Genomic DNA, 26,946 nt, shown 5'->3' on the forward strand with positions numbered 1-26,946 from the left:
GTGTTCTTCTAAATCAAGACATCAAAAGTAAATATACAATGAAATCTATTTTGTTGTCAATCATGTTTCTAGAAAACATACTGCCATGCAGATTCTGTGCCTTTAACATTTTTTTTTTTTACCTTCCAAGCGTGATTGTTTCCTAAATCATATTTGTAAATATTGCTAATAAATGACTATTCAACATCATGCACTGTTTTGAGTTTTCTTTCCCTGTAGGTTGATGTCCAAAATCATCACGCATTGACTTTGAAAACTCAAAACGGATACACCGTCAAGTAAGTAAACAATTTATTACACACGAATCATCTGATTGCAGCTTTACGTTTCATTTCATTCTATAACAACATCCAAATATCACGGAATAGCCCAACACGTAAGCTTTCTCCTATATTACGAGGCCAATTAGTTGCACAATACACAAACAATGTAATATTCTTAAACAACCTCTTATTATATAACAAGTTATATTATATTCAGAAACCAGTTTGCAGGGTATCCAGGTCTAGAGCATGTGCATGGTTACATCTATCTCTACAATGCATATTGAAATAACAGAAATTGATGGGAGCCTCCACCTTTCAAAAACAAGTGTGTATCTTTTGGCCACAGTTGCATATGGCAGATTGACAGTCCAGTCCCGTGTGAGCTCAGCTTCCACTGTTCCTGTGCAGGTGAGGGAGCTGGGAACATCCTTAAGAGTTGGTCCCGGTCCTGGGGCCTCTGATGTAATTTATCTTTGCCTCGTTATCAATGTCCTCCATGATCCTCTCCTGCTTCACTGAGAGGATAGTGTAGCTGACTGAAGACAATAAATGGTTAAGGTCACAAAACAGGCAGGAGTAACCTTTGCCTTTTTCCTCTCAAAGAGCATTTCAGTATATTTCTGAGAGTTGTGGTTTTCATTACAGCACCATATTGAGTGCTGTGGATCCTTTTAGAGCAGTGAGAAATGATAAGACACACACACCACACACAAACTAGCTAGGAACCTATTTGGTGACCATGACATGCTAACGTTAGCAGCTAGCTAGTTATTAGATCTGAAAAATATTGCCTAGTCAGACCATTGCCACTGTTACAAATGGCTGAAAGGTGTTACTTAGATCATGTAAAGCATAGACCAGATCATTTTTGACCAGGGCTATAAAGTGCAACCATTTTGGTTGCATATGCTCCTAAATATTTTGTTGTGCGACCTGCCATTTTATTTTGGGAGCACCGTGCACCTAGAAAAATAATCACACAGACAATAATTGTTGTAATGATTAAGCTTCGCTGTACCGTTGTATAAGTGCCCTAGAGATAAAAGTGGGCGTAGATTCGTTACTGTCATGACTGCACCATTACTACAGCAAAAAATGTAATGGATTGCGAATGTCATGAATTGACTATACATTCATAAACCAGTTCGCTATTAGAGACAGTGTACAATGTTCAATGTAATGTACCCAGTGGTGTAAAGTACTTAAGTAAAAATACTTTAAAGTACTGCTTAAGTTTTTTGTTGTTGGTATCTGTACTTTACTATTTATATTTTTGACAACTTGTACTTTTTACTCCATACATTTTCCATGACACTCAAAAGTACTTACATTTTGAATGCTTATTCCAATTTACACACTTATCAAGAGAACATCCCTGGTCACCTCTACTGCCTCTGATCTAGCGGACTCACTAAACACAAATGCTTAATTTGTAAATGATGTCTAAGTGTAGGAGTGTGCCTCTGACTATCCGTAAATTTAAAAAACAATATAATATAAGGAATCTGAAATGATTTATACTTTTGATACTTAAGTATATTTTAGCAATTACATTTACTTTTCATACTTAAGTATATTTAAAACTCAATACTTTTAGACAAGTATATTTTACTGGGTGACTTTCACTTGAGTCATTTTCTTTACTTTTACTCAAGTATGACAATTGGGTACTTTTTCCACCACTAAATGTACCTCAATAGGTAGTGCTTTCACACAATGTAGAAACCTAATATTCCACAAATGACTAATTTCAATGACAGGTTTTTGTATCAACATTTTAGCTTTTTATAACAAACAAATGTCTTTATAGTTTATAGGGCTCAAAAGTAGCTAGAAATTAATATAGGTACAATAGAATCAATAGAAAAAAACATTCTGGTGCTTCTAAATGTTATGATCCTAACTTTAAATCGGGTGCACCTGTTCTACCAATGAAAATTTTAAAGCCCATTTTTCTACCAACCTACTTTCCGATACTTCCTCAATTCCTGACTTGGAAGACAGCGCATGTCTTCTAAACGTCAATGGCTAGATGCAGGTGGTTTGTTAGAATTTATAAAATAATTGTTTTTAAGTAATCCAACAATGTGTATGCTGTCATCTTGTCTATTTCAAATCTTCTCTCATTGATTGATACAGCTGGGTGTCCACCCCAAAGGCCCTATATCAGGGTCGCAACTTTGGTTTTAGAAGTGGGGGGGACAATTATTATATTTTTTTATACACACTCCAAACAGCCTACCTGACCGCACGGAGGCGTCCGCATGGTCCTAAAGCACACCATTGCCTTGTTCTGTAACACATTTCAATGATAAAACTGGGGGGGGGGGACAAAAATGCAATTTCAGTATGTGCCCCCCCTTCCGAAGTGAAAGTTGCGCCCCTGCAATATATTGACCAGATGCTCAGTGGCCGCTCTAACAATTAAAATAAATGTCAAAAAAAAATGAAAGGCAGGCAGGAGGTGGCAAATCAGGTGGGCCCATTTTAGCCAATAAGAGGGCATATGCAAGTGAACAACAGGTACAACTCTGATATAGTGTTTTTAATCTAAGTTGCCGGGATGTCATGTCCTCCTTATATCAGTACACTCGTACCAACCTATGCTTTACAAAACCTTTATTCAATGAGCCAGATGTAGCAAATAAGCCACTACACGTTTTGTTAACCAAATTCAACACACATTGACCTCCATACAAAAACTCCTCAGGTAGTCAGCAGAAAAAAAGGAAAACACCACCTGCTGGAGAAGACAGATTTGGGTCCAGTTATCCATCTTGCTTCACCTCTTCCTCTCTGACACTCACCTGTCTCGATCAATGAGTGTTAGTGCTAACTTGGGTCCTTAGGATGTCCTTACCCTTTACATTAACTTCAATGGGGGGTGGTGACATCCCAAGGAATCCGGATTGCAAGGACCGTCAATGAGAAGATTTGAAGTAGACAAGATGGTAGTGTACACATTTTTGCTTTACTTCATGGAGAACAAAAATGTACATAATAACAGAGCATATTCTAAATTTAATTATAAAGTGGGTGGTTCAAACCCTGAATGCTGATTGGCTGACAGCCGTGGTATATCAGACAAGTATGACAGAACATGTATTTTTACTGCTCTAATTACGTTGGTAACCAGTTTATAATAACAATAAGGGTTTGTGATATATGGCCAATATACCACGGCTAAGGGCTGTGTCCAGGCACCTTAGCCGTGGTATATTGGCCATATACCACACCTCTTCGGACCTTATTGCTTAAACAACCCACTTGCAACTTGCCAAGGAAATTTAGAAGACATGCGTTGTCTTCCAAGTCAGGAATTGAGGAAGTATTGTCAAGTAAATGTTTGACAAATGATATGTGCTACGCTTTACACTACCTAAGTAATAACCGCTATCATCCAGCTGGAACAGTAGTAACGACTGAGATATGCATGACACCCTAGATGGAAGGATACACATGCCGATGACAAACGCCCCGATAGCTAGTCCAGTTATGCGGTTGCGACTACGTATTTTTAGCGCGTTTTTCTTCCAATAGTCGAGATCTTGTCTTTTCCTGAGAACTTGTTTCTGTGCCACTGTAAGTTGCTCCTTAGAAGCGATCTCTCCAACTCCTTCAGCCGCCATTTCAGTGTTGTTATGTGTCTGATAGAAGTGACGTACGTTTTTTTTACGTTCTTTGGTTTGTGACTGTACTGGACAGCCCAACAACTGGTGCATTTCCGCCCTCTATCGTTTTGGAGTAGCCTACAAAGACCACACATTCTGGCTGCGTTCCAGCACGTTTTTATTGCAGTCGCGCTGCGCAGATCACCAATTAGTGGAAAGTAGACTTCAGCCATTCACAGTTCATTAAAATTATATTATTCTATCTAAACTTCTATCTAAATCAAATCAGATTTTATTGGTCACAAACACATGTTTAGCAGATTTTATTATGAGCTGGTCTGGTCTCGTTGTACTGAGGTAAGTGGGAACCGCACTGCATGGGCAGCTAGTGTCTGGAAGCCAGGGCCAAGTGGAGGGCCAGTGGCTAGAGATGAACATGGCTCCTCATCAGGAGTAGGTGGGGGCTTGTTGTTGGCTTCTAGTGGAGCCCCCCTAACTGAAACAGGGATGACTCCTAGTGTAAAGCCAGGTGGTGGCCCCTGGGCTGCAGCTGGTACCAGAGATACTGGGACGGGCTGATGATCCCTTGGCTGCAGCTGGTGGCAGAGATACTGGGACAGGGGCTGAGGATCCCTGGGCTGCGGCTGGTGGCAACCAGGGAGATGCTGGCTGATGAACGGCGGTCTGTGGTCCTGTGGCTGCAACACGATGGCTCTCTGTTACAGGAGCTGGTGACCTAAAGACAGGCCCAGGTTGTACCTTCAGGTTGTACCGCCCTCGTGGGTGGAGCACCACGGTGGCTACTACTGGCTGATGCTCTGTAGCCAGAGCAGCTGAAGAGTCCACCTCGATGATTAACTTCAGCTCTGTAGAAGGAGCGGGTGGAAACTCTGGAACAGCGGCTGGCTGCAGGCTACTGTTGACTGATAGGTCCTTTGTGATGGCAGACTGAAACACATCCCAGACTAGCTATAGACTGGGATGTGAGCTGTGGCAGCACGGAGCGGAGAGTCTCAGTGAGCTGTACCATCTCTTCTTGTTGCTCATGTGACTGAGTGAGCCTGACTTGCATAGCTCGCTGGGACTGCCGCAGCTGGGCTTTCCCTTGTTCGATGTACTCTCTCACTAGCTCGTTCTCTGTAGGTGGCTTCCTGTGTTCCCAGTGACTGTAGCAGACCATGGACAGACCTCTATGTTGCTCCTTACTCTGCTTACAGTAGCTCATCCTATAGCTCTCATGGGTCAGATGAGGGTTTAGGACGGACCTGTGCTCTCTGAAGGTCTCCCACACATCTGGAGTTGTGTCCCATCTGGCCTGGCTGGAGAGGAAGGGACTGGGTGGAGTGAGGGGTGTCATCTTGGCAGCTCCCGCCATGCGAGGTTGAAGGTCGTCTTCTTGCCCATGTACATACTGTGCTACTATAACTTGGATAAGGTGAGGCTTGGCGCCTTGGATGATCAGACCTGGTCCAGGCTTCACCGGTAACTCAATGCATCTTGATCCGGGAGTAAACACCTTTATCCGGCTCAAAAGGACCACAATGTAAGTGACTTGGTGGACTGTATATTCTTAAGGTTAGGTTTTACTTCATGTGTTCGTTCCCGTGTGCTGGTAAGGGCACAGATGACAGACAGGTAGGATTCCAGTTGAGGCGGTTTAATAATGCTGAAGATGCATCACACAGTGTATGTAGTATGAATGGGCTAAGGCACTTAGTGGTCTGGCGACTTGATTAATCAAAGTGTGTGTGTGTGTGTTGGTGTGTGGTGTGTGTGTGTGTGTGTGTGTGGGTGTGTGGTGTGGTGGTGTGTGTGTGTGTTGTGTGTGTGTGTGTGTGTGTGTGGTGTGCTAACACAATGAAAGCTAACTGGTGGGAAATGACAAGGATGGCTGGAAATTTCTCTCACTACTGATCTTATTACTCTTACTCTGACTACTGATCTTATTCTCTGAGCTGTAGATCGCCCAGCATGCTCTGCTCCACTTCACCGGTGGGCAGAGCTACAGCTACATTTGATGAACTAACATTACTGATATGATTAACCACAAATACTTCACAGCCTTTTGGACAGAAACATTGACAGAAATTACATTATTTTATTAGAAGAACATTCATTTATAAGGTAAACTCTTATGTACAGAGAAAAAAGTTGTTCAAAATATCTTGATATATTGTTCTTATCCTTGTTCTGTAATAACATTAATACTATAAAACAACCATAATGTACAGTTATGCTCTATCATAATATATTTTCATATGTACTGCCCATAACGTACAGCCACGTTATGCATAATGAACCACAATATAGTCGCAAGTAGTATTCCTTGATAAATCCACAGCCTTTTTCTAAATTAGGAAGTAATCAAATAACTTTACAGTCAAGGCCGAGGTATGAAATCTGAATGGCTCACCAAAAGGAAAGCAACAACAACCATTTTAATTGGTTTGATAAGGAAGATCTCATAGTTGTATTGTTGATAAGGAAACATTCGGGAAGGTATACAATATTTAATATTTTTCATAGACTTTAACATATAGTTAAGAGGTCATCCACTAAAAAGACCAATCTGTCTCAGATATGTCACTCCAAACCATGGATACAACATCAGAATATTCCCCCAAATACATGTACACCTACATGTAATATATATTTTCTTCGTAAAACTAAACATGATGCCTAATGCCAGGTATTGTCATCGGATCCATGGTAAACTTTGGTATGTCAACATGTTCATCCATTTTCCCTTTTTCCCTCAACTTCCTTTTTGTCAATGTTCTTTTGAGTGGAAGTACCAAAACAGATGGATGAATGGATGGGTGGACAGCATGAGTTTGAAACTTGGGATGAAGGTTGAAGACTTGGAACTACCACAGTTAAAGGCTAGTTCACTGACAGAAAAAAAACCTCCCTTTACCAAATCTAGCAACCCATGTAACCATCAGTCTTTTCCCAGGACTTGACAACCCCCATTGTCTCCGACCCTCTTGACTCATGGATGACATAGAACATGTCTCAGCTGGGGGCAAACACTGTCTCAAACTCTTTGAGGATGAGCTCCACAATCTGGTTCTGGAAGACCATGTAAACGGTGATGTTGGCCGACTCAGTCTGGGGCCTGAGTAACGTAGGGCCAAACACGATGGCCACACTCTGGACTGACATACGGTTCTTTTCCCCAAACTCAATCACTCTGGAAGAGAGGAAGAGGAGGGGATGAGGAGAAGAGGGTGTGAAAGGAAGTATGAGGAGAGTGGAAAGTGTTCAGTTATTTATATTGTTTTTATAGTTTTATGTAAAACAATAGAATTATATATGTATATATACAAAACAATTCCAGTTTCTACCACAACAAGCACTCACTTGAGGAGATGTTTGAAAAGGAGGTGCATGGTATCGTGGTTGGGCAGGGGAAGGGACCTCACCAGGTCACGGAAGTACGACACCTTCTGAGGATAGTCCTGGATTTCTACCAGAGAAAGAGTCATCCCAAATGTCAATTTATTCACATCCGTTCATGCTATTTAGGTCAGACTATGTCAGTTCATTACTATCATGTAATTTGAGTCTGACTATTGAGATGCATCCAGAATGTTTCATTAGGACCTGGCCTAGACTTACTGATGGCAGCGATAAACTTGTCGAAGAAGCTGAAAGGGAAGAGAGGTTCAGGCAGCTCCCTCAGGAAGAGCTTCAGCGCCCCTGTGATCACATGGATCTCCTCCCACTGACCGTCCTCTAGGTCCAGATTTTCCTCTGGAGGGAGGGAGGGAGGGAGGTAGCATGAGGACAGAGAATATGGTTGATATAAAAATTTGATTTGATAATACTGCAAGATGCTCCATCTACAAATACATTACTAGTCCTTGAAACTTGCTTTACCATGATCTGCTTTGTGGCGTAGTCTCTGAATGACAGCTAGATTCCCACTAACTCTGTAGATCCCATCAATGTCCAGACCTAAGGGGAATGCACAATTGTGTTGCCTCTTTAGAGGTGGTAAAGGTAAAGGTTGATATTACGGTCTCAGGATAAAGAAGGAATACCTACCTCTAATCTCCACTGCCCTGATGCACTTCTCCACAAACCTGGGCACAGTGCTGTTCTCTCGATGGCACAGCGTGTCCAGATGACAACCAAACACATTATCTAGAGAACCACGATGAAAAACATTCTGAGTGCCGTAAAGGTATCATAAAGATACAATAAGGTTACTCTGCTATGTCATATAAACATGCTATAAAGCCCAGTCTTACCTCTTATGTAGCCCTTCTCCTTCACTGACTGCAGTGTGGGCCTCTTCTGGAGGAACTTGCGTAGTTTGGTGCGGACACGCCCCTGATCTGATGACTCGGCACTGATGCCTGGCGTAATTTTGGTGGCTGCTGGAGAGGGCAATTTATAATGGGTGCAGCTTTCGTTAACTACCTAATCTAATGCCCAGTTATCAAATATTGACATTTTACACCTATTTACACCTCAAAAGCATTGAAAGACCTGGTGGTTCATAACAGTAGGTTGTAGGACACTCATACTTACAGCTGGTCCTCTTGTCTCTGTCTGAAGCAAGTGGAGATTTCTCCATAGGTTCCTCCTCTTCCTCTTCCGACAAGTGATCTTGGTCCTGAGAGAGGAGAGGTTATACTTGGCCTACTTTAATTAGAACTTGTCACATAGACACCTCCTGGATACTCACCAGCTGTCTGACGGTGTCCAGTATGATCCTGTGCCAGTCAGAAATGATGCTCTCTGTGTCGTACTGGACCAGGTACTCACACCCATGACGCGTTTTCAACTGTAGCGGGAGAGGGAAAAAGCCATACCAAGAGTTAAATTCAATTCATTTTGATTCAGTTCCTGAATTCAATGAAATAGAACTGACTTCAACCCTGACAGACGTTAAACAGAGCCCATACCTCCAGAACGTTCTTCTTGCTGGACTTGTCCTTGGGGGCCCAGCCCACAGTGGCTCCCCGCAGCTCCACTGTGTACTCTGGGGTGATCTGATTGGTCTTGTTCTGAGGAATCACGGACCAATGACATTCATTCAACAGACCTGGTGGTTCGTAATAGTAGGTTGTAGGACACCCAATCCTGACAAGCAAGCAAATCATTCTTTACGAATGCAATGAGCTTATTTTCTATACTGGTGGTTGTGAGTGGTTACTGTAGCAAAATGTTCTTACAGAGTTTCCTGAGGGTGCATATTTTGGGTCTTTGTGAAACGTGAGAATGCCTCCATGCAGCACTGTCCATGACGGACTCCAATTCTTCCTATTAGAAAACCAGAAAATAAGGAATCATTGGTCCATTGCGCAAATCACAATGTGTTGTAATTTTTGCGGTTGACTTGACATTACCTAATTCTTTTTCCATTGTCGGCCACCTTGGTTTTGTTCAGGATACCTGCCTTCTCCAGTAGATGTGTCTAAAACGAGCAAAATAGAGACAAATGTTAACAAAATATCACAAATGACAGAGTGAGAGTATATGAACATTTCTACTAATGGTGATTACCAGGAACCCACAGACCTCAGATCAGGTTTAAAGATGTTGTTAGTTATATTGTACTGTACGCACATCAGTGGAGGCTGCTGAGGGGAGGACGCCTCATTATAATGTCCGTAATAGAGTGAATGAAATCGTATCAAACACATGGTTTTCATGGTTTTCACTGACATACATAGGTAAATGAGTTAAGCAGTTAGTACCCACATTGGGCCATATGCTACTGGACATTGCCCATAGGCCTACTTGCTGATATGAACATTGGACTGTTCATGTTAACAGATTATTGTAATTGTGGGCTATAATTCTAGGCCTGGATAAAGTATTGCTGTGACTTTGCAATGCATATACTAGGCCACTAGGTGGCAGCAACAAATGTTTGTGTTGGCAGTGTTCCAGGTTATGCTGAATTCTTGGGCTATGAGCACAGGTAAAGAGCAAAGAGTATAAGTAGCAGATTCTTTACACCTTTGAAATGTGAGTCAGGTGTCTACATGGGAGTGGTCAATCTTAGTATATGTGTGTGTGTGCATGAGTGCACAGTTATACATGCTTGGGCGTGAGTATGTTTGCATGGATTCATAAAATGGGAAATGATCCTTTGGGGTTGACTTTGCTTATAGCATTGACATTCAGCACTTTGACATTACTGTGCCTACTACATAAGACAGCGCCATAAGTACATTCAGCACAATGCTTTGAAAGGCAATGCAATAAAATATGGTGTCAATCAGATCTGAAAGTACTACCCAACAAGCCACCACTTGCAAAGGTCCAACAAAAACAACTACAAATGCTCCCTCGCCCCACTAGGGGGTAGTGTCAATGGTGGTCTATCATGACACGATCATTTAGTACAGGGTTGATTCAAATAATCAAAGTTTGATGATGAGTTGGTTATTCGAATCAGCTGTGTAGTGCTCGGGCAAAAACCAAAATGTGGGCCACCCAGGGGGGGGGGGGGGGGGGGGGGGGGGGGGGGCAGGACCTTGATTTAGCCCTGATTTAGCCCTGATTTAGCCCTGATTTAGCAGATGCTTGTTATCCAGATAGCTTTCTTATCCACACACGAAGTGAAGAGAGAGAACAACCCATTCAAAGTTAGTAGTTTCACTTAAACACCACATAAGAAACTCTTATTCAGCCCTTTTAAGAGCATACATGTATGTAGTATGTACTGTAACCAATATCTAATCCATTAGCTCCCCTTCCCAAGCGCCATTAGTTCTCCTATCCAATTCTATGTCATAGTATGTTAGTTAGATCAGAACACCCACACACCACCAGAATGCAATGCCTGTCTGGCAAACTACACTATGCATCTATCAGGCCTGACGTGGGCCGTAAGAACCTACGTGCTCATGATGTGAGTCTGTGCTCAGATGTGACAGTCTACTCCGTACTCCCAACCTATCAGTCTTTATGGAGAAAACAATACAATTCTTCAATTAATGGAATAATGGGTCTTCAGGCTCTTTGTCATTTAGAAGTGCTTGTGCGCTGTCTGTACAGTAGAGTACATTTTATTGAGTTAGTAGTAGGGTTGGGGTCAATTCCATTTCAGGGAATTAATGAATTAAAATTCATAAAATTAACAATAAAATCATTGTTGAAAAATAATGCAATTTCCAATTCAATTATTATGTGTACTAGTCCAAACACGTATCATTTATTATTGAGGGCCAGTAGAAAATGACCTGACAAAGATCCCTATGGATTCAAAACCTTATCGTGTCGTATGTTCTTACTGTACTTACATGGTGTGGTGTCTCGGTGGAGTTGCCTGAGCTGGATGCTTCACTGGTGATGTCCGAAACATTTCTCCTATGTGTTGGAAAGAACCTCTGCCAAACGCAAGGGAGGGAATTGGGTTCAGGTTGGTTAGTCAACAGTAGTCGATAGGAACTTATTGTTCAAACAGAGCTTCCCTCTTCAGCAGAAATCCTGTCAAATTTTATGAGTCATAATTCTATCCGCTTTCTCCCCTGCCCCCTCCATTCTTGTTGTAGTTTCTCCCATTTAGGTTTGTAAGTGACCTCCTGAGAGGAAATCAACTAGGACAGGTGTTTCCATCTCCTGTTGAGACATACACAACGACATCCTTCCACAAGGGCATTGTGCATAAAACTGTGAGGGCCAGGTGTCTCATGTCAGGGACTAGTCCTAATGGCTTGTTTGCTTGGGACTACCAGAATGGCCAATGCTGCAGTTTCTATGTTCCTATACCGTAGTGCCAAATTCAGTCTAGATTCCAAAAAGAGATTCTAATGGCCCATAAACGTCTGTTGCTATACCAACGGTGTGAAACCTCCCTCAACGTCCCTGTCCATGCTCTGGGCTCCCCAGCTACTCACGTTGTCTTCTTGGGAGGGGCCAAACTGAGCTGGGCCGATGGTGTGTCTCCAGTTCTTCAGAACCGGCGGACTGTCCTGGTCCACTCCATTCCTCACCTTAGGCAGACTGGATGCAACTGGGAGCTGAGAGGGTTAACAGAAACAAACAGTGTAAAGGCCCTGGCCTATTTAATCAAACCCAACTTATCTGAGGCAAGGGCATATTTTTTTCACCTATGTGCAGTACAGAGTTACCCCATACAATGTCAAGCTCTTTGAGACCTGGTAAAAAGACACTCAACCATTCCTTGAAATTACAATATTGGTTCTCTTCACCTCTGCTGGAAGGTTCCACTGGGATCTGGAGCCGTCTCTCAGGTAGTAGTACGTCTTTCCTTCTTGATCCACAGACTTGAGCCACTGCCAGGATACACACACACAGGACAAAACAGTGTTTGACACACACTGCATGGTTTCTCAAACCGCTACCCTTTCAAAGCTCTGGACCTCCATTCAATACACTTACCTGCTCCTGTGTGCGTTCGCTGGTGAAAACGGGCTTCCCATCTGCATCCATGGAGCGCTTCCAGCCCGCCGGGACACTGTCTAGAATGGCCCGGGGTATGACGGCCAGTTTAGCCTGCGGCATTGGCAGGAGGTCTTTGGGGAACACCGAGGAGGAAGTGTCTGGAGCTTCGTGGTCTTCTGTCAGGTAGTCTTCCTTTGGGAGAGGGGGCTGAGGAACAGAAGATTCGCAAATGCTTTTAAGATGGAACTCAAACTGAGTGGTCAATTTTATGACATGGTGGCCAAGTTTATGACATGGTTCATAACATGCTAGCGATTCTGCTCAAATGGCAAACGTTCTTAGTAACTTGGCTAGTAACACTGAGAATAAACAGCAAAAAGCATGTGTATGCCATAGCAGGCTTTAGACATAACTAGCTAATGAACTAACGAAACAAGACTCCCTCAAGACCATGAAGCAGATGTTAATGTGCTGGTGTCTGACAGACTGCTTTAGCAGTCAACAATCCAACAACACTTTCCACGGTTCTGTATTTTAGAAGCCTTATCTGTTGATGAGCTTGAAACAATGGCCATATTAGTCAAATAAAGCATATTTGACCCTACCGGTCCTCTGTCTGGGAGCTTCAGCACAGGAGGCTCAGTAACAGGAGAGGAGGGGGCGATGGGCTCCGGAGCTCCCCAGGACGTGGCCCCAGAGGTGGGGTTATAGAAGTAGTTTCGACCTGTGGTCTCATCCAACACCTGTTCCCAGTTGGAACCCTGGGATGAGGCTGGGGACAGGGCCGGGGAAAGGGCCGGGGACAGGGCAGGGGAAAGGGCCATGGACAGGGCTGGGACAGCCAACGCCTCCTTGGGCAGCTCCATGTCTGTGGATGGGAGGGTGCTACGGGGGTCGGCCCAAGTGGTTTGGCCCGTGGCTGGGCGGTAATAGAACTCTTTCCCGCTGTCCTTGTCAGTGTACACCTGCCATCCCTCCTGGGTAAGAGGTAAGTCAGGACTCAGAGCTACTAACGGAGGGGATTGTGGGATGTTTTTCTTCAGCTCGGTGACATTGGCGTAAACAGCAGTGTTGGGGCTGGCATTTTCCACCTGAAGACAGAGATGAAAGAAAAGTCAGGTCAGTCATCAGGAATAACATGAGGAATAAATGTTTCACCCCAGTCCTAAATGGCCACCGAGCCACTAGTCAATAATATCTTGTGCTCTATATGAACAGAGTACTGACTGCCTGCGTAGTACTACCCAACCTCACCTTATTTGCGGTGAAGCCAATGGCCCCATCAGCCCCTATGAGAACAATCCGTGAGAATCTCCACAACACAAAAGACAGAGGGGAAAAAAGTTCTCTCTACCTGCACCTCCCTTTACTCCCATCAAGTAACAAAGCACTGACTTGGGATCAAATATCATTCTCCCAACCCTTTGTTTGAATAGGCTGTTACCCAACTCATCACAATATGCCCATTCTTACAAAGTGCAGGCATTTAAAGAGCTATATGTGGATCTCGCTTTTGAGTGTTTCTTTTCTTTCTTAAAAGAGTACAGACAATATCAACATTCAATTGTAAGCCTTTTTTCAGTTTTAGAGGAAATGGCCATACGGCAGTAATATCTGCATCCAAAAAAGTGATCTGTCCTATTAATGTCTTTCCCGAACCCTACATACATCTCAGGGGTGTGGAAGTGAAGAGCAAAACATCCCATCTCAAACAGAGTAGATTTCCACCACGTGGAGGTGAGTAGACCACAGGGAGCTGTGTGGCAGACCGGCACTTCATAGACAAGCACATTTCAACATGAGCCAGACATTATAAGAAGCTAGAAAGACTGGGGAAGTTTGAACGACAACGCAGATGATGTCACAGCTAAATACAGTACTACAGGCCACATATACATTTCAGTAATTTAGCAGACACTCTTATCCAGAGCGACTTACAGGAGCAATTAAGGTTAAGTGCAGACAGATTTTTCACCTAGTCGACCTCGCGGTTACTGGCCCAACGCTCTTAACCTCTAGGGTACTGTACCTGCCGCCCTCACATGTAGGCTAAGTACTGCAGGCATAGAATTGAACATGTAATTCAATTGGCACAGACACAAAAATTGGGAGAGGCTGAGTGAAATGACCATGAAGTCTTAGATTAGTGGTCATGAAGGAAAATACCATAATTGGGACGCACACCCTTAGGTACTTACATGGGAGACACCCAGAAAAGTCACAAGCCTGTGCCTGAAGCTACGGAAAGCCTTGAAGATCATGTCGGTCATATTCCCTGAAAAAGGCACCTCTTCGAATTATGTAATGATCAAATATGTTGCATCCCATCAGGGGATATAACATTTTAACGAATAGATCCAAAAGCAGAAGTATTGGCAAGGACATACCACAGGTTTTTCAGACCATGTACCAGTTCCTTCTTTTGATTACTACCTGGCTTGAGGAGGGACTTTTTTTTAGCTTTGAATACATTTTTAAGAAAAACTGAAAAAGCCAGAGACCAGGGAATAACTGTCTTCGGGTTGCCCAATTCGCACCTTGTAAAACAGACATTCTTCATGAAAAAATAGCTTTAAAAGAAAAGCCTGGCTCAGAGGTAAGGTTTCTTTCATATCGGCAAGACTCTTCTGTGTACCACACATGGACGTACACTGGCCTGAACACACAGACGGACTGTACAGACCTAAATACTTTCAAGAAAAACACAAATAAGATACATGACTGGGTGGAGGATGGGAGTCGACTGTCCAACTGTCATTTCCTCTCAAGATGGGCTAATGGAAGTTTTGAACATAAACACACATCCCAGTTGGGTCGTTTTTTTGTATACTGCTTACAACATCTCGGCCGTAAAGTACCTGCGTAATACTTATGCAAGTATGAAGTAAAACACCAGAACACGTTGATACACACACACACACACCTCTATACCTGAAGGTACTCTAACGTCTAAAATGTGCACAATGAGAGTATTAGTTCTGTGCTGGAATGATGCTGTAGCAGATAGCATGGATAGTGTTTCTTTGTGCTGTGACATCACCTTCTCTGAGACCTGAGGTGTCTGTCAGAAGCTGTGGTTCCCTGGTTTGGTGGTACCTAAAGGTCAACCTGTGATACACGAGTCTGCCCACTGTTCATGTCCTATGAACAGCTGGCATTGATTGTACAAAACATTAGGAAATCCTGCTATTTCCATGATATAGACTGACCAGGTGAATCCAGTTGAAAGCTATGATCTCTTATTGATGCCACCTGTTAAATCCACTTCAATCAGTGTAGATGAAGGGGAGGAGACAGGTTAAAGAAGGATTTTTAAGCCCTGAGACAATTGAGAAATGGATTGTATATGTGTGCCATTCAGCGGGTGAATGGGCAAGACAAAATATTTAAGTATGGGGTATGGTAGTAGGTGCCTGGTTTGAGTGTCGCAAGAACTGCAACGCTGCTGGTTTTTTTCCCCATGTGTCAAGAATGGTCCACCACCCAAAGGACATCGAGCCATCTTGACACAACTGTGGGAAACATTGGAGTCAACATGGGCCAGCATCCCAGTGAAACGCTTTCAACACCTTGTCGTCCATTTCCCAACAAATTGAGTCTGTTCTGGGCAAAAGGGGGTGCAAATCAATATTAGGAAGATGGGTATGTGTGTGCATGACGCAACAGATGACAACATCATAAAAAGAACTCCAGACTCTTGTACCAACATAATTGTTTTGTTATTCAAATGGTACCTCCGACAGACACACCCTAGAAACCACCTGGGTTACAAAGCTGCTGGATAGAGGTTGATACTCACAATCCTAGAATCACTATACAGTCCTGCTTCATTAGACAGAGTAATAAACGCGACAAATTAATAAACATGCTTTGGGCAACGCAGAGCATGGGCAGCAGTAAATATGCAAGTAAAACTAAAAACAAAAAACACTCACTCACGTTCAGGTTTCGGTTAACACCACCTGATAGGTTCTTCTTTGCGGTGGGAGAGTTGTCTTTGCAATGTGGCAGTGACTACTGACTACACATTCAGGTTAAAACATCAACACCTGGCTGTGGAAAGTTTTTCTAAAGTAGATGTTAATTAAGCTTAGCCTACCCATCTTCCTTTACAGTAGTAACACAACAATAAGCTACAAGTGCAGGTGCGTGTAGCAGAAGAATCTAAAATGATATTAATAACAGATGCGTAATAGTAATAAAAGTGATTGTGGTGATGATTCTTTCAATCAACCGGAAGGAAACACATTATTTCTTATGCACTAAAGCCTCCAAGCTATATAGCATACCAGCCTCCTCAAACCAAAGTAAATGGTAAGGATACCAGAATGACTGGTTCACACACAGCAACGTGAACATTTTCTGCCAGTCAGCAATACCTGTCATGCCAACCATTTGTTTGGAGTCAAAGTGGATAATGGCAATAGTGTGACTTTTTGTAATCTCTCTAGGATAGGCCTACTGTCACAGAAGGAAAAGAGATAACATACCTTTACATCAGATTATGTTCCTGGCTGCGTGTATCCAAGCAGGTTATGGTCAAGTATTAACTTTCTGCTTGTGACTCATTGTCAATGATTGATATCTACTAGCAATGAAAACCAAGATGGCATTCCTCCCTTGTAGTTTGACCCCTTCTCCCTGGCAGGGCTGGGGCAAACCTTGTCATGCCCGTCATCATAATATTATCACACTTACAATTACATCAAGCCTTTTGAAACTGCATAAACAGGAACAAGGAAGTCAAAGACAATTTGAGATGTACATACTGGACCCAATGTGTCATTTATGATAATGTAATTGCGTATAATGTGCCAGAATATTTGAGAAATTACAACTGATTGACACTTCACAGTTTAAAATGAACTACAACTGATTGACACGTGATGGTTTAAAATGTACTATTGTAAAATCACTGTAGTGGAATAGAGATACACTGAGTGTACAAAATATTAGGAATACCTGCTCTTTCCATGACATCGACTGACCAGGTGAATCCAGGTGAAAGCTATGATCCCTTATTGACGCCACTTGTTAAATCCACTTCAATCAATGTAGATGAAGGGGAGGAGACAGGTTAAAGAATGATGTTTAAGCCTTGAGACAATTGAGACATGGATTGTGTTTGTGTGCCATTCAGAGTGTGAATGGGCAAGACAAAATATTGAAGTGCCTTTGAAAGGGTTTTATGGTAGTAGGTGCCAGGAGAACCGGTTTGAGTGTGTCAAGAATTGCACCGCTGCTGGGTTTTTCACGCACAACAGTTTCCCATGTTTATCAAGAATGGTCCACCACCCAAAGGACATCCAGCCAACTTGACACAACTGTGGGACGCATTGGAGTCAACAAATCTGTCGTTCTGCCCCTGAACAAGGCAGTTAACCCACTGTTCCTCGGTAGGCCGTCATTGTAAATAAGAATTTGTTCTTAACTGACTTGCCTAGTTAAATAAAGGTTAAAAAAATAAAAAATAAACATTGTGCCAGGATCCCTGTGGAACGCTTTCGACACCTTGTAGTCCATGCCCCGATGAGTTGAGGCTGTTATGAGGCAAAAGGGGATGCAACTAAATATTAGGAAGGTGATCCTAATGTTTTGTACACTCAGTGTATATGGACAGATTGGAACTATATAAGAGCATAATCTCAGTCTCGCTTTATACTGTCTTCATCTTAACTCTTCGAACGCTCACTCAGTATTGACCCTAGAAATCAGATGAGGTGACTGAATGCTGCATGGCAGTGAGTGCCACATGGTTTACTGGTTGATGTCCCTTTCCATTCAATCAACAGTGGACTGACTCATCAATTCCTCATATTAATAAACTGAAGAAAAAACAGCTGACACTATCAAGGTTATGGACCCATATTCAGCCTGTAGATATTTAGAGTAATAGTAAGTAGCCTATAGAGCATGACATAAATACCCCCCTACAGAACAAGGACATAATGGTCTGGGCTAATGCATAATCACAATCTATACCTGAGCTATTTTGCATCTGAGGGTCAAACACTGTGTATGTCAGAGGTCATTGACAGACACTGTGGTCTATGTCATTTTCACATACAAATATACAGTATATTGACAAGATAAGTCAACTGGAGGAAGGTAATGTTTTCAAAAATGGAATGTGTGCTCAAATAATACCAGGCTATTGCCAGTGACCAAAATGAAATTTGATAGAAATTAATGCTTACTCTGAATCACTGTAATTTACACCACATGTATAATAAATGTATTAAAACTGTTACAGTTAGTAGCTATTAATGCGCATAAAATCCTATTTAATCAGACCAAAACCTCAATCCAAATCTAAACAACAAATGGAGCCATCATCGACCATAAAAAGTGCATATTACCTGTTCAAAGTTTGTTTGGTTAATCCCAGGCTCAATGTAGAGTAGACTATCCTTCAAAGATATCATTTAGAAGATACAGACTTCAGTTTTCCCTTTATCCAGTTTTAAAATACAGTATTCACCTCGCTATTCCACACTGTACACTCACACACTCCATGCTTTGTCAGGTACGCTACAGTACAGTTAAAGCCACTGCCTAGCAGCAGCAAGTCTTGGGAGTGGTTGCAATGTTCCTCAGTTTAACCCTCTCTTGCCTGCATAGATCGCGAGCGCACAGAATGCAGCCAACACAACACTGATTACTTGCATAACTAAACACTAACGTTTTAGAAAAGCATGTGTGCGTGTAATTGAGATACACTGAAGGGAGTATCTTTACTCAAATCGCCTGTTTACATTTAGCTAATTAAATAATTATGTCATGAGAGCATTTCAGGATTCAGGAGCTCTGCAAACAGTTCTGCTCAAAAACTTGAGTGTGTGTGCGTCAGTGTTTGTGTGCGGACTGGCGTGGCGTGGGGGCTAGCCTATTGGAGCGGAGTATGGAAACGTGTGTTTGTTTCCAGTTGTTTGGGGTGAGGCTTGCAGCCCTACAGTACAGGAAAGGGCTCCTCCTTTGTTTGTAAACACACAGCACAACGGCGCAGGGGTGCTGCTAACTGGGTACTATGGCTGGGTGGGTGTACCTACTTTCTACCAGCATGTCACATGTTTACTCCACACACAGAGACGTGTACAAAGCTCTCCCTCGCCCTCCATTTCGTAAATCTGACCATAATTCTATCCTCCTGATTCCTCCTTACAAGCAAAAGTCAAGCAGGAAGTACCAGTGACTCGCTCAATACGGAAGTGGTCAGATGACGCGGATTCTGAACTACAGAACTGAATTGCTAGCACAGACTGGAATATGTTCCGGGATTCATCCGATGGCATTGAGGAGTATACAACATCATTCACAAGCTTCATCAATAAGTGCATCGACGACATCATCCTCACAGTGGCCGTACGTACATATCCCAACTAGAAGCCATGGATTACAGGCTACATCCGCACTGAGCTAAAGGCTAGAGCTGCCGCATTCAAGGAGCGAGACACTAATTTGGACATTTATAAGAAACCCGTTATGCCCTCCAGCCAGTGGTGTAAAGTATTTAAGTAAAAAATACTTTAAAGTACTACTTAAGTTACTTTTTGGGGTACTTGTACTATACTTTACTATTTATATATTTATATTTTTAACTACTTTTAATTTTACTTCACTACATTCCTAAAGAAAAATAATGTACTTTTTACACCATACATTTCCCTGGCACCGAAAAGTACTTTTTACATTTTGAATGATTAGCAGGGCAGGAAAATGGTCCAATTAATGCATTTATCAAGAGAACATCACTGGTCTTCCTTACTACCTCTGATCTAGCAGACTCACTAAACACACCTTTTGTTTGAAAATTATGTCAGAGTGTTGGTGTGTGCCCCTGGCTATCCATAAATAAATTTGCTTAATATAAGCAATTTGAAATTATTTATACTTTTACTTTTAATTTTGATACTTAAGTATATTTTTGCAATTACATTTACTTTTGATACTTAAGTATATTTAAAATACTTTTAGACTTTTACTCAAGTAGTATTTTACTGGGTGACTTTCACTTTCACTTGAGTCATTTTCTAATAAGGTATCTTTACTTTTACTCAAATATGACAATTGAGTACTTTTTCCACCACTGCCTCCGACAAACCATCAAACAGGCAAAGCGTTAATACAGGACTAAGATTGAATCCTACTACACCGGCTCTGATGCTTGTCGTATGTGGCAGGGCTTGCAAACTATTACGGATTACAAAGGGAAACCCAACTACTAGATGCCCAGCGATGCAAGCCTACCAGACGAGCTTAATGCCTTCTATGCTCGCTCTGAGGCAAGCAACCCTGAACCATGCATTAGAGCACCAGCTGTTCCGGGTGACTGTGTGATCACACTCTCCTTAGCCGATGTGAGTAAGACCTTTAAACAGGTCAATATTCACAAGGCCGCAGGGCCAGATGGATTACCAGGATGCGTACTCAACGTATGCGCTGACCAAATGGCAAGTGTCTTCACTGACATTTTCAACCTCTCCCTGACCGAGTCTGTAATACCTACATGTTTCAAGCAGACCACCATAGTCCCTGTGCCCAAGAATGCCAAGGTAACCTGCCTAAATGACTACCACCCCGTAGCACTCACGTCTGTATCCATGAAGTGCTTTTAAAGGCTGGTCATGGCTCATATCAACTCCATCATCCCAGAAACCCTAGACCCAGTACAATTCGCACACTGCCCCAAAAGATCCACAGATGACGCAATCTCTATTGCACTCCACATTGCCATTCCCACCTGGACAAAATAAACACCTACATGAGAATGCTATTCAGCATTCATCACCATAGTGCCCTCAAAGCTCATCACTAAGCTAAGACTATACAACTCCCTCTGCAACTGGATCCGGGACTTCCTGACGGACTGCCCCCAGGTGGTAAGGGTAGGCAACAACACATCTGCCACGCTGATCCTCAACACAGGGGCCCCTCAGGGATGCGTGCTTAGTCCACTCCTTTACTCTCTGTTCACCCACGGCTTTGTGGACACGCACGACTCCAACACCACCATTAAGTTTGCCAATGACACAATGGTGGTAGGCCTGATCACCGACAACGATGAGACAGCCTATAGGGAAGGGATCACAGACCTGGCAGTGTGGTGCTAGGACAACAACCTCTCCCTCAACATGAGAAAGACAAAGGAGCTGATCATGGACTACAGGAGAAGGGGGGCCCATTCACATCAACAGAGCTGTAGTGGAGCGGGTCGAGTGCTTCAAGTTCCTTGATGTCCACATCACCAACAAACTATCATGGTCCAAACACACCAAGACAGTTGTGAAGAGCGCACAACAATGCCTATTCCCTCTCAGGAGACTGAAAAGATTTGGCATGGGTCCTCAGATCCTCAAAACGTTCTACAGGTGCACCATCGAGAGCATCCTAACTGGTTGCATCACCGCTTGGTATGGCAACTGCTCGGCATCCGACCACAAGGCGCTACAGAGGGTAGTGTGTACGGCCCAGTACATCACTGGGGCCAAGGTTCCTGCCATCCAGGATCTCTACACCAGGAGATATCAGAGGAAGGCGTGATATCAGAGGAAGGCCCTAAACATTTTCAAAGACTCCAGCCACCCAAGTCGTAGACTGTTCTCTCTGCTACCACACGACAAGCGGTACCGGAGTGCCAAATCTAGGTCCAAAAGGCTCCTTAACAGCTTCTACCCCAAGCCTTAAGACTGCTAGATAGTTAATCAAATGGCCACCTGGAATATTTGCATTGACCCCTTTTTTATGCTGCTGCTACTAGTTGTTTATTATCTATGCATAGTCACTTTACCCCTACCTACATGTACATATTACCTCAATTACCTCGACTAACCTGTACCCCCGCACATTGACTCGGTACTGGTACTCCCTGTATATAACCTCGCTATTGTTATTGTATTGTGTTACTTTTATTTATTTAGTTTTAACAAATATTTCCTTACTTACTTAAAAATTTTCAAATAAAGGGCTTGTAAGTAAGCATGGAAATGTCTACACCTGTTGAATTCAGCGCATGTGACAAATACAATTTGATTTGAATGTATCAGAAACAGAGAAGAGTGCATTTATTGCTTAAGAGCTACAGAAAATGTTATAGTACTGTGAGTGAGACATGATCAGATGATCGAAAGCTCATTGAGTCATACTGCATGTTACATCCTGTCCAATATGCATGTTGCTAATTATACCTGTACCACAAAGCATCTAGCAGTTATTTATTCTCATGATGTTGCAGTCAGACACAGGCTACATTTAGAATTACTTAGCTATTAAGGCAATAAAAAAAGTTCACGCTCTCATGACTGTCTACACTTGAAGAGTTTATTTACAAAATGCTATATTCACCCATTTTTCACATTTGGGTTTTTTCATCAGAAGTGGTTGCTTATGGGTACCTTCATGTGTGTGTAAAATATTACTGTTCTCAGATTTTTTATCAATAGATTTTAGATGTGTATGAAAATGTGTTTTTTTGCTAAACGTTATACAGTATATCCATTCTTTAGCCGGAATGGAATGTTCGTATCCTGTATATTTGACTGTCTCACCTAGCAATCTTAAGATGAGTGCACTTACTGCAAGTCGCTCTGAATAAGCAATGACTAAACAATGTTTGTATATATTGATGTCACAAATGTATCATTTGTACATTTCTTTATACAAAATGTAGTTATTTGTTATATTTAAATGTGTAAAACCTAGCAGTACTAATTTATCTGGGAGTGAGGCGGATATGTAATATTTAGCAAAAAAATATGATTATTTGTCTCTCTGAAATGAAACCATCAAGCGATAGATTTTAAACAAATACATGTCTGTCATTGAACAACCCCATGCCATGATTAGATAGTGAAAAAACACACCAATCTCTTTCATAATTTCTTCAAACAATAAAAGCTCATTTACCAACATTTCTGAAAATGAATATATAGCGTAAAGTTTTTAACTCATACAGCTTGGCTGGTTTACAATAGTGAGTTATCAGGTTAAAGGGGTGCCTACCTTATTTGGATACAGTCTTTATAAATGATGAATGGATTCTTCCTTATGTAGCTGCTTACAGAAGTTGACCAACTCATTGGCTGTCACGTTCTAAATATAATGTCCACTACTTCAAATGTAATTGAATGACTCCATGCTTCTCAGCCATGATAAATGATCATTTAATTCTACATGTCACCTACAGTTCGGCTTCCATATAACAAACATTGTTTTCCTGTGCTGTAAGTAGACCAAGTCACTTGACGAAAGGCCACAGAATCAAAAGCCGAAACCGAGGAATCACACAATGTTTCTTTTGTGTCAAACGCAAAGAGGTGAACAGACACAGAATGTGGCTGAAATCCAATCGATTGTTATTGTGCAGACATGCATAGAGTCCTTTTTAGTGAGTGGCCATGTTTTAAAGACACTTCAGTTTGTTTCTTACTGCAACTCAGGCTTCTGTGTACCTGCTTAAATATAACAGAAATCAAACTGTGCAGGTGAGAATGAAGCAAATACCTCTAAAACAGTGGAGGCTGCTGAGGGGAGGACGGCTCATAATAACGGCCAGAATGGAGTGAATGGAATGGTATCAAACACATATGTGTTTTCATGTGTTTAATACCATTCCATTAACTCATATGTGTTTAATACCATTCCATTAACTCATATGTGTTTAATACCATTCCATTTACTCATATGTGTTTAATACAATTTCCCATTTGACTCATATATGTGTTTAATACCATTCCATTAATTCATGTGTTTAATACCATTCCATTTAACTCATATGTGTTTAATACGATTCCATTAACTCATATGTGTTTAATACCATTCCATTAACTCATATGTGTTTTAATAACCATTCCTTAACTCATATGTGTTTTAATACCATTCCATTAACACATATGTGTTTAATACCATTCCATTAACTCATATGTGTTTAATACCATTCCATTAAACTCATATGTGTTTAATACCCATCTTCCATTTACTCATATGTGTTTAATACCATTCCATTAACTCCATTCCAGACATTATTAGGAGCCATCCTCCCTCAGCAGCCTCCACTGCAGTCTAAGTAGTACCTGTTGACTAAAATGTAACCCAAGGTTACTAATCTTTGTGCAGGTTCAGATATTCCACAGTAGTCTATAGGCATGTGGTGACTTGTCTCAGTTCTGCTCAAATGTTCAGTGTCAGACGTTTTGTAACAAGAAGTGTCAAAAGTTGAGTAGTCAATAAAAGATAAGATGTTGAATACATAGGATGGTACATGTGAATTACTTTACACAGATAGTAGGCAGGACAAGAGCGTTACACACTTTCAATGGTTAACTTAACACTGGTGCAGCAGGTTAAACAATAAAATGCAGATCATTTAAAAAAAATTATCATCAAAGAATTTAAAAACAGGCAGGCAATAATGACTCGAAAGTCAAACATTAAACTACTTTTTACTATATTTAAACTACATTAGTACAGCATGAACTTTGAACTTACCCTGGCTCTATCTATCGCATTCTGTGTCACCAGATCACGAACTTCTGACATAAATGCCTGTCAATTGTAATCCAAACTCAACAAAACCATGGGACTCCACTTTTGACACTGAATAAGTTTGCTCTTTGAGCCTATGAGAGATCTGAAGCCTTTGACCCTCCTCTCTGCACAACATACTTGTGTCTGAGCGTTGTAATTGCATGGTTCCTGCATCATAACATATCTCCTATCCAGTCGATCCAAGCCTGATAAAGTTCCTTTGGGAGAAGAAGTTCAGGCTTTCTGAGGAAAATGTGTATTTCAAAGTATCTTGCCCCATAAGTGAATGTGTTGTTTGACGGTGTGTCTTTTGTCATGTTGTTTCAAGTGACAACATTAGACTGCGGTGTAATGCATATCATCTCTGCAGTTCATGTAATGCGGTGATTCAGGATAGCTTATAAGTTATTTAATATCGTGCACCAGGTAGGCCTATGGTACAAGCATCAATCACCAAAGCTGTTAACTAGTAGAATCAGGTGTGCTCTTGCTGGGCTAAAACAAAAATGTGCACCCATGGGAGGCCCCCAGGAATGGATTGGGCCAATTCTACACTAGCAGGAGTGGAAAATATTTTGGGTAACTCAGATTGTTCTAGCAATTCTCACATAGTAACTTCATTGGGGTGTAGGATGTTTGACATGCTTTTTACATTTGTATCACAAACAATTTGTTTAGAAAATCATGATGAAAGTGGCCATTTTAGGCCCTTTTTAGACCTATACATGCCTCCTGTAAGACCCTATGATCTGTGAACTGCACATGATACCGACAACATCTTGGTGTCATTATCCTCCTTTATAGTGTGCTCTAACATATGGAGTATGTCTAGATTCTGAAGTACTATTTTCACAAGCATTTATTCAACATGAAAAATATGAATATGATTATCTCCAAAATACCCTTTTTGATTTAGCTTATTTTTATTTAAAACAATTGGAACAATATACTCTTTAAACCCGTCCAATTTCCAGAGTGGCTCTCTGATACTTTTAATGATATGACCCATTTTATACATAGACATTGACAATATATAGGTCATTAACCAACCACAGCAGAGGGCATTCCCTTTGAATCTGTTTACCATCCACTGTATTGGTGGTGCTCATAAAATGTATCATAACTTCAGAATTAGCAGAGTCCACTCTGGAAATGTGATGTACTTGTAGAATATATGTCCTTAAATTGGCAAAATAAAAAAGGGTCGTTTTGAGATATTAATATTTTTCATGTTGAATAAATGCTTGTGAACATTTTTACTTCAGAATCTAGACATACTCCATATGTTAGAGCACACTATAAAGGAGGATAATGACACCAAGATGTTGTCGGTATCATGTACATTTCACAGATCATAGGGTCTTACAGGAGGCATGTATAGGTCTAAAAAGGGCCTAAAATGGCCACTTTATCATGATTTTCTAAAGAAATTGTTTGTGATACAAATGTAAAAAGCATGTCAAACATCCTTCCTCTGAAGTTTCTACACGAGATCTGCCAAAACGATCTCTTTGCAAGATTACACCCGCTGGCGTGGAATCGCCCACTGAACAACCCTGATATAGATCCTTCCTAATCCCTCTCGTCTCTCCTATAATTTTCCTATTATCTGACCTAAAAGCATCTTCATGCACTTTTTACAGCTCTTTAAATGACTGTGAATGTGAGTGGTATAACCAGAGAACTTTTACATTTTCATATGTTTGAAAAGTTGAAAAGCATCCTGGATTGATTCCCTTCTTCCCCTGGAGTCAAACTCACCACTTCCTGCCGCCACGGCTCAAAAAAGCATATTCTCCGTTGACGTCACCTCAGCAGTGCCGCCCTGTAACTGACCCTCTTTTCCTTTGTCTTCCATTGTTTCCTCTGGCCTACCTATTTCATTATCTCTGTGGCCAAAGCATTAAACGGACTGGCCACAACCTCATGACTAACGCTAGCAGACAGAACCTCATGTGTTTCTCCTGACTATTATGTGTGATGCCACTGACAGCAGTGGTCATGCTAATCACCATTGTATTCCTGCTCTTTTCTTTTGAACACACTTCCTTCACCGCTATTGGCAATTGAGGAGTCACAGAGTCAAGACTGAACTATAGCTATAGTCTCCTGAGAAGTTGAACTTGTTCAACGAATCAGTTGACTGCAACTTTCAGTGAAAAAGTCAAGTTACCAGA

General features: G+C 41.7%; 2 protein-coding genes across 3 annotated transcripts; both read right to left on the bottom strand.

Moving 5' to 3' along the window:
* Window positions 1-274: 274 nt before the first annotated feature.
* LOC111980568 (cytochrome c oxidase assembly factor 3 homolog, mitochondrial) lies at window positions 275-3,934 on the bottom strand. Its single transcript, XM_024011373.3, has 2 exons — window positions 3,724-3,934; window positions 275-802 (listed from the first exon to the last, which is right to left on the bottom strand). Exons 1-2 carry the CDS (start codon window positions 3,893-3,895, stop codon window positions 696-698), a joined length of 279 nt encoding a protein of 92 aa, XP_023867141.2. The 5' UTR covers window positions 3,896-3,934; the 3' UTR covers window positions 275-695.
* A 2,427-nt stretch (window positions 3,935-6,361) lies between these two features.
* On the bottom strand, window positions 6,362-18,765 carry LOC112070601 (rho GTPase-activating protein 27). Of its 2 annotated transcripts, none has more exons than XM_024138019.2 (18): window positions 18,607-18,765; window positions 12,853-13,338; window positions 12,245-12,454; window positions 12,055-12,138; window positions 11,740-11,862; window positions 11,143-11,229; window positions 10,741-10,803; window positions 9,238-9,305; window positions 9,064-9,151; window positions 8,794-8,895; window positions 8,574-8,672; window positions 8,417-8,501; window positions 8,134-8,259; window positions 7,928-8,026; window positions 7,760-7,837; window positions 7,499-7,633; window positions 7,241-7,346; window positions 6,362-7,070 (listed from the first exon to the last, which is right to left on the bottom strand). In XM_024138019.2, the coding sequence occupies exons 1-18, from the start codon at window positions 18,670-18,672 to the stop codon at window positions 6,893-6,895; spliced, it is 2,283 nt and encodes a 760-aa protein (XP_023993787.1). In that variant the 5' UTR covers window positions 18,673-18,765; the 3' UTR covers window positions 6,362-6,892. The 2 variants fall into 2 exon arrangements, with proteins under 2 accessions (XP_023993787.1, XP_023993786.1); XM_024138018.2 differs by having other exon boundaries at window positions 8,134-8,262.
* Between the last annotated feature and the right edge of the window lie 8,181 nt (window positions 18,766-26,946).

The sequence above is a fragment of the Salvelinus sp. IW2-2015 genome, unplaced genomic scaffold (genome assembly GCF_002910315.2).
Source record: "Salvelinus sp. IW2-2015 unplaced genomic scaffold, ASM291031v2 Un_scaffold1377, whole genome shotgun sequence".
Lineage (NCBI taxonomy): Eukaryota > Metazoa > Chordata > Actinopteri > Salmoniformes > Salmonidae > Salvelinus > Salvelinus sp. IW2-2015.

What these genes read in the sequence shown, in the direction of transcription:
- LOC112070601 (XM_024138018.2), bottom strand. Translation starts at nt 18,672, where the DNA reads ATGATATCTTTGAAGGATAGTCTACTCTACATTGAGCCTGGGATTAAC. An exon ending in ACCAAACAAACTTTGAACAG is followed by an intron (nt 13,339 to 18,606) that starts GTAATATGCACT and finishes CTCTGTCTTCAG; the next exon opens with GTGGAAAATGCCAGCCCCAA. An exon ending in CAGGGCAGTGGAGATTAGAG is followed by an intron (nt 7,838 to 7,927) that starts GTAGGTATTCCT and finishes CATTCCCCTTAG; the next exon opens with GTCTGGACATTGATGGGATC.
- LOC111980568 (XM_024011373.3), bottom strand. Translation starts at nt 3,895, where the DNA reads ATGGCGGCTGAAGGAGTTGGAGAGATCGCTTCTAAGGAGCAACTTACA. An exon ending in GGCGTTTGTCATCGGCATGT is followed by an intron (nt 803 to 3,723) that starts GTATCCTTCCAT and finishes TATTGTCTTCAG; the next exon opens with TCAGCTACACTATCCTCTCA.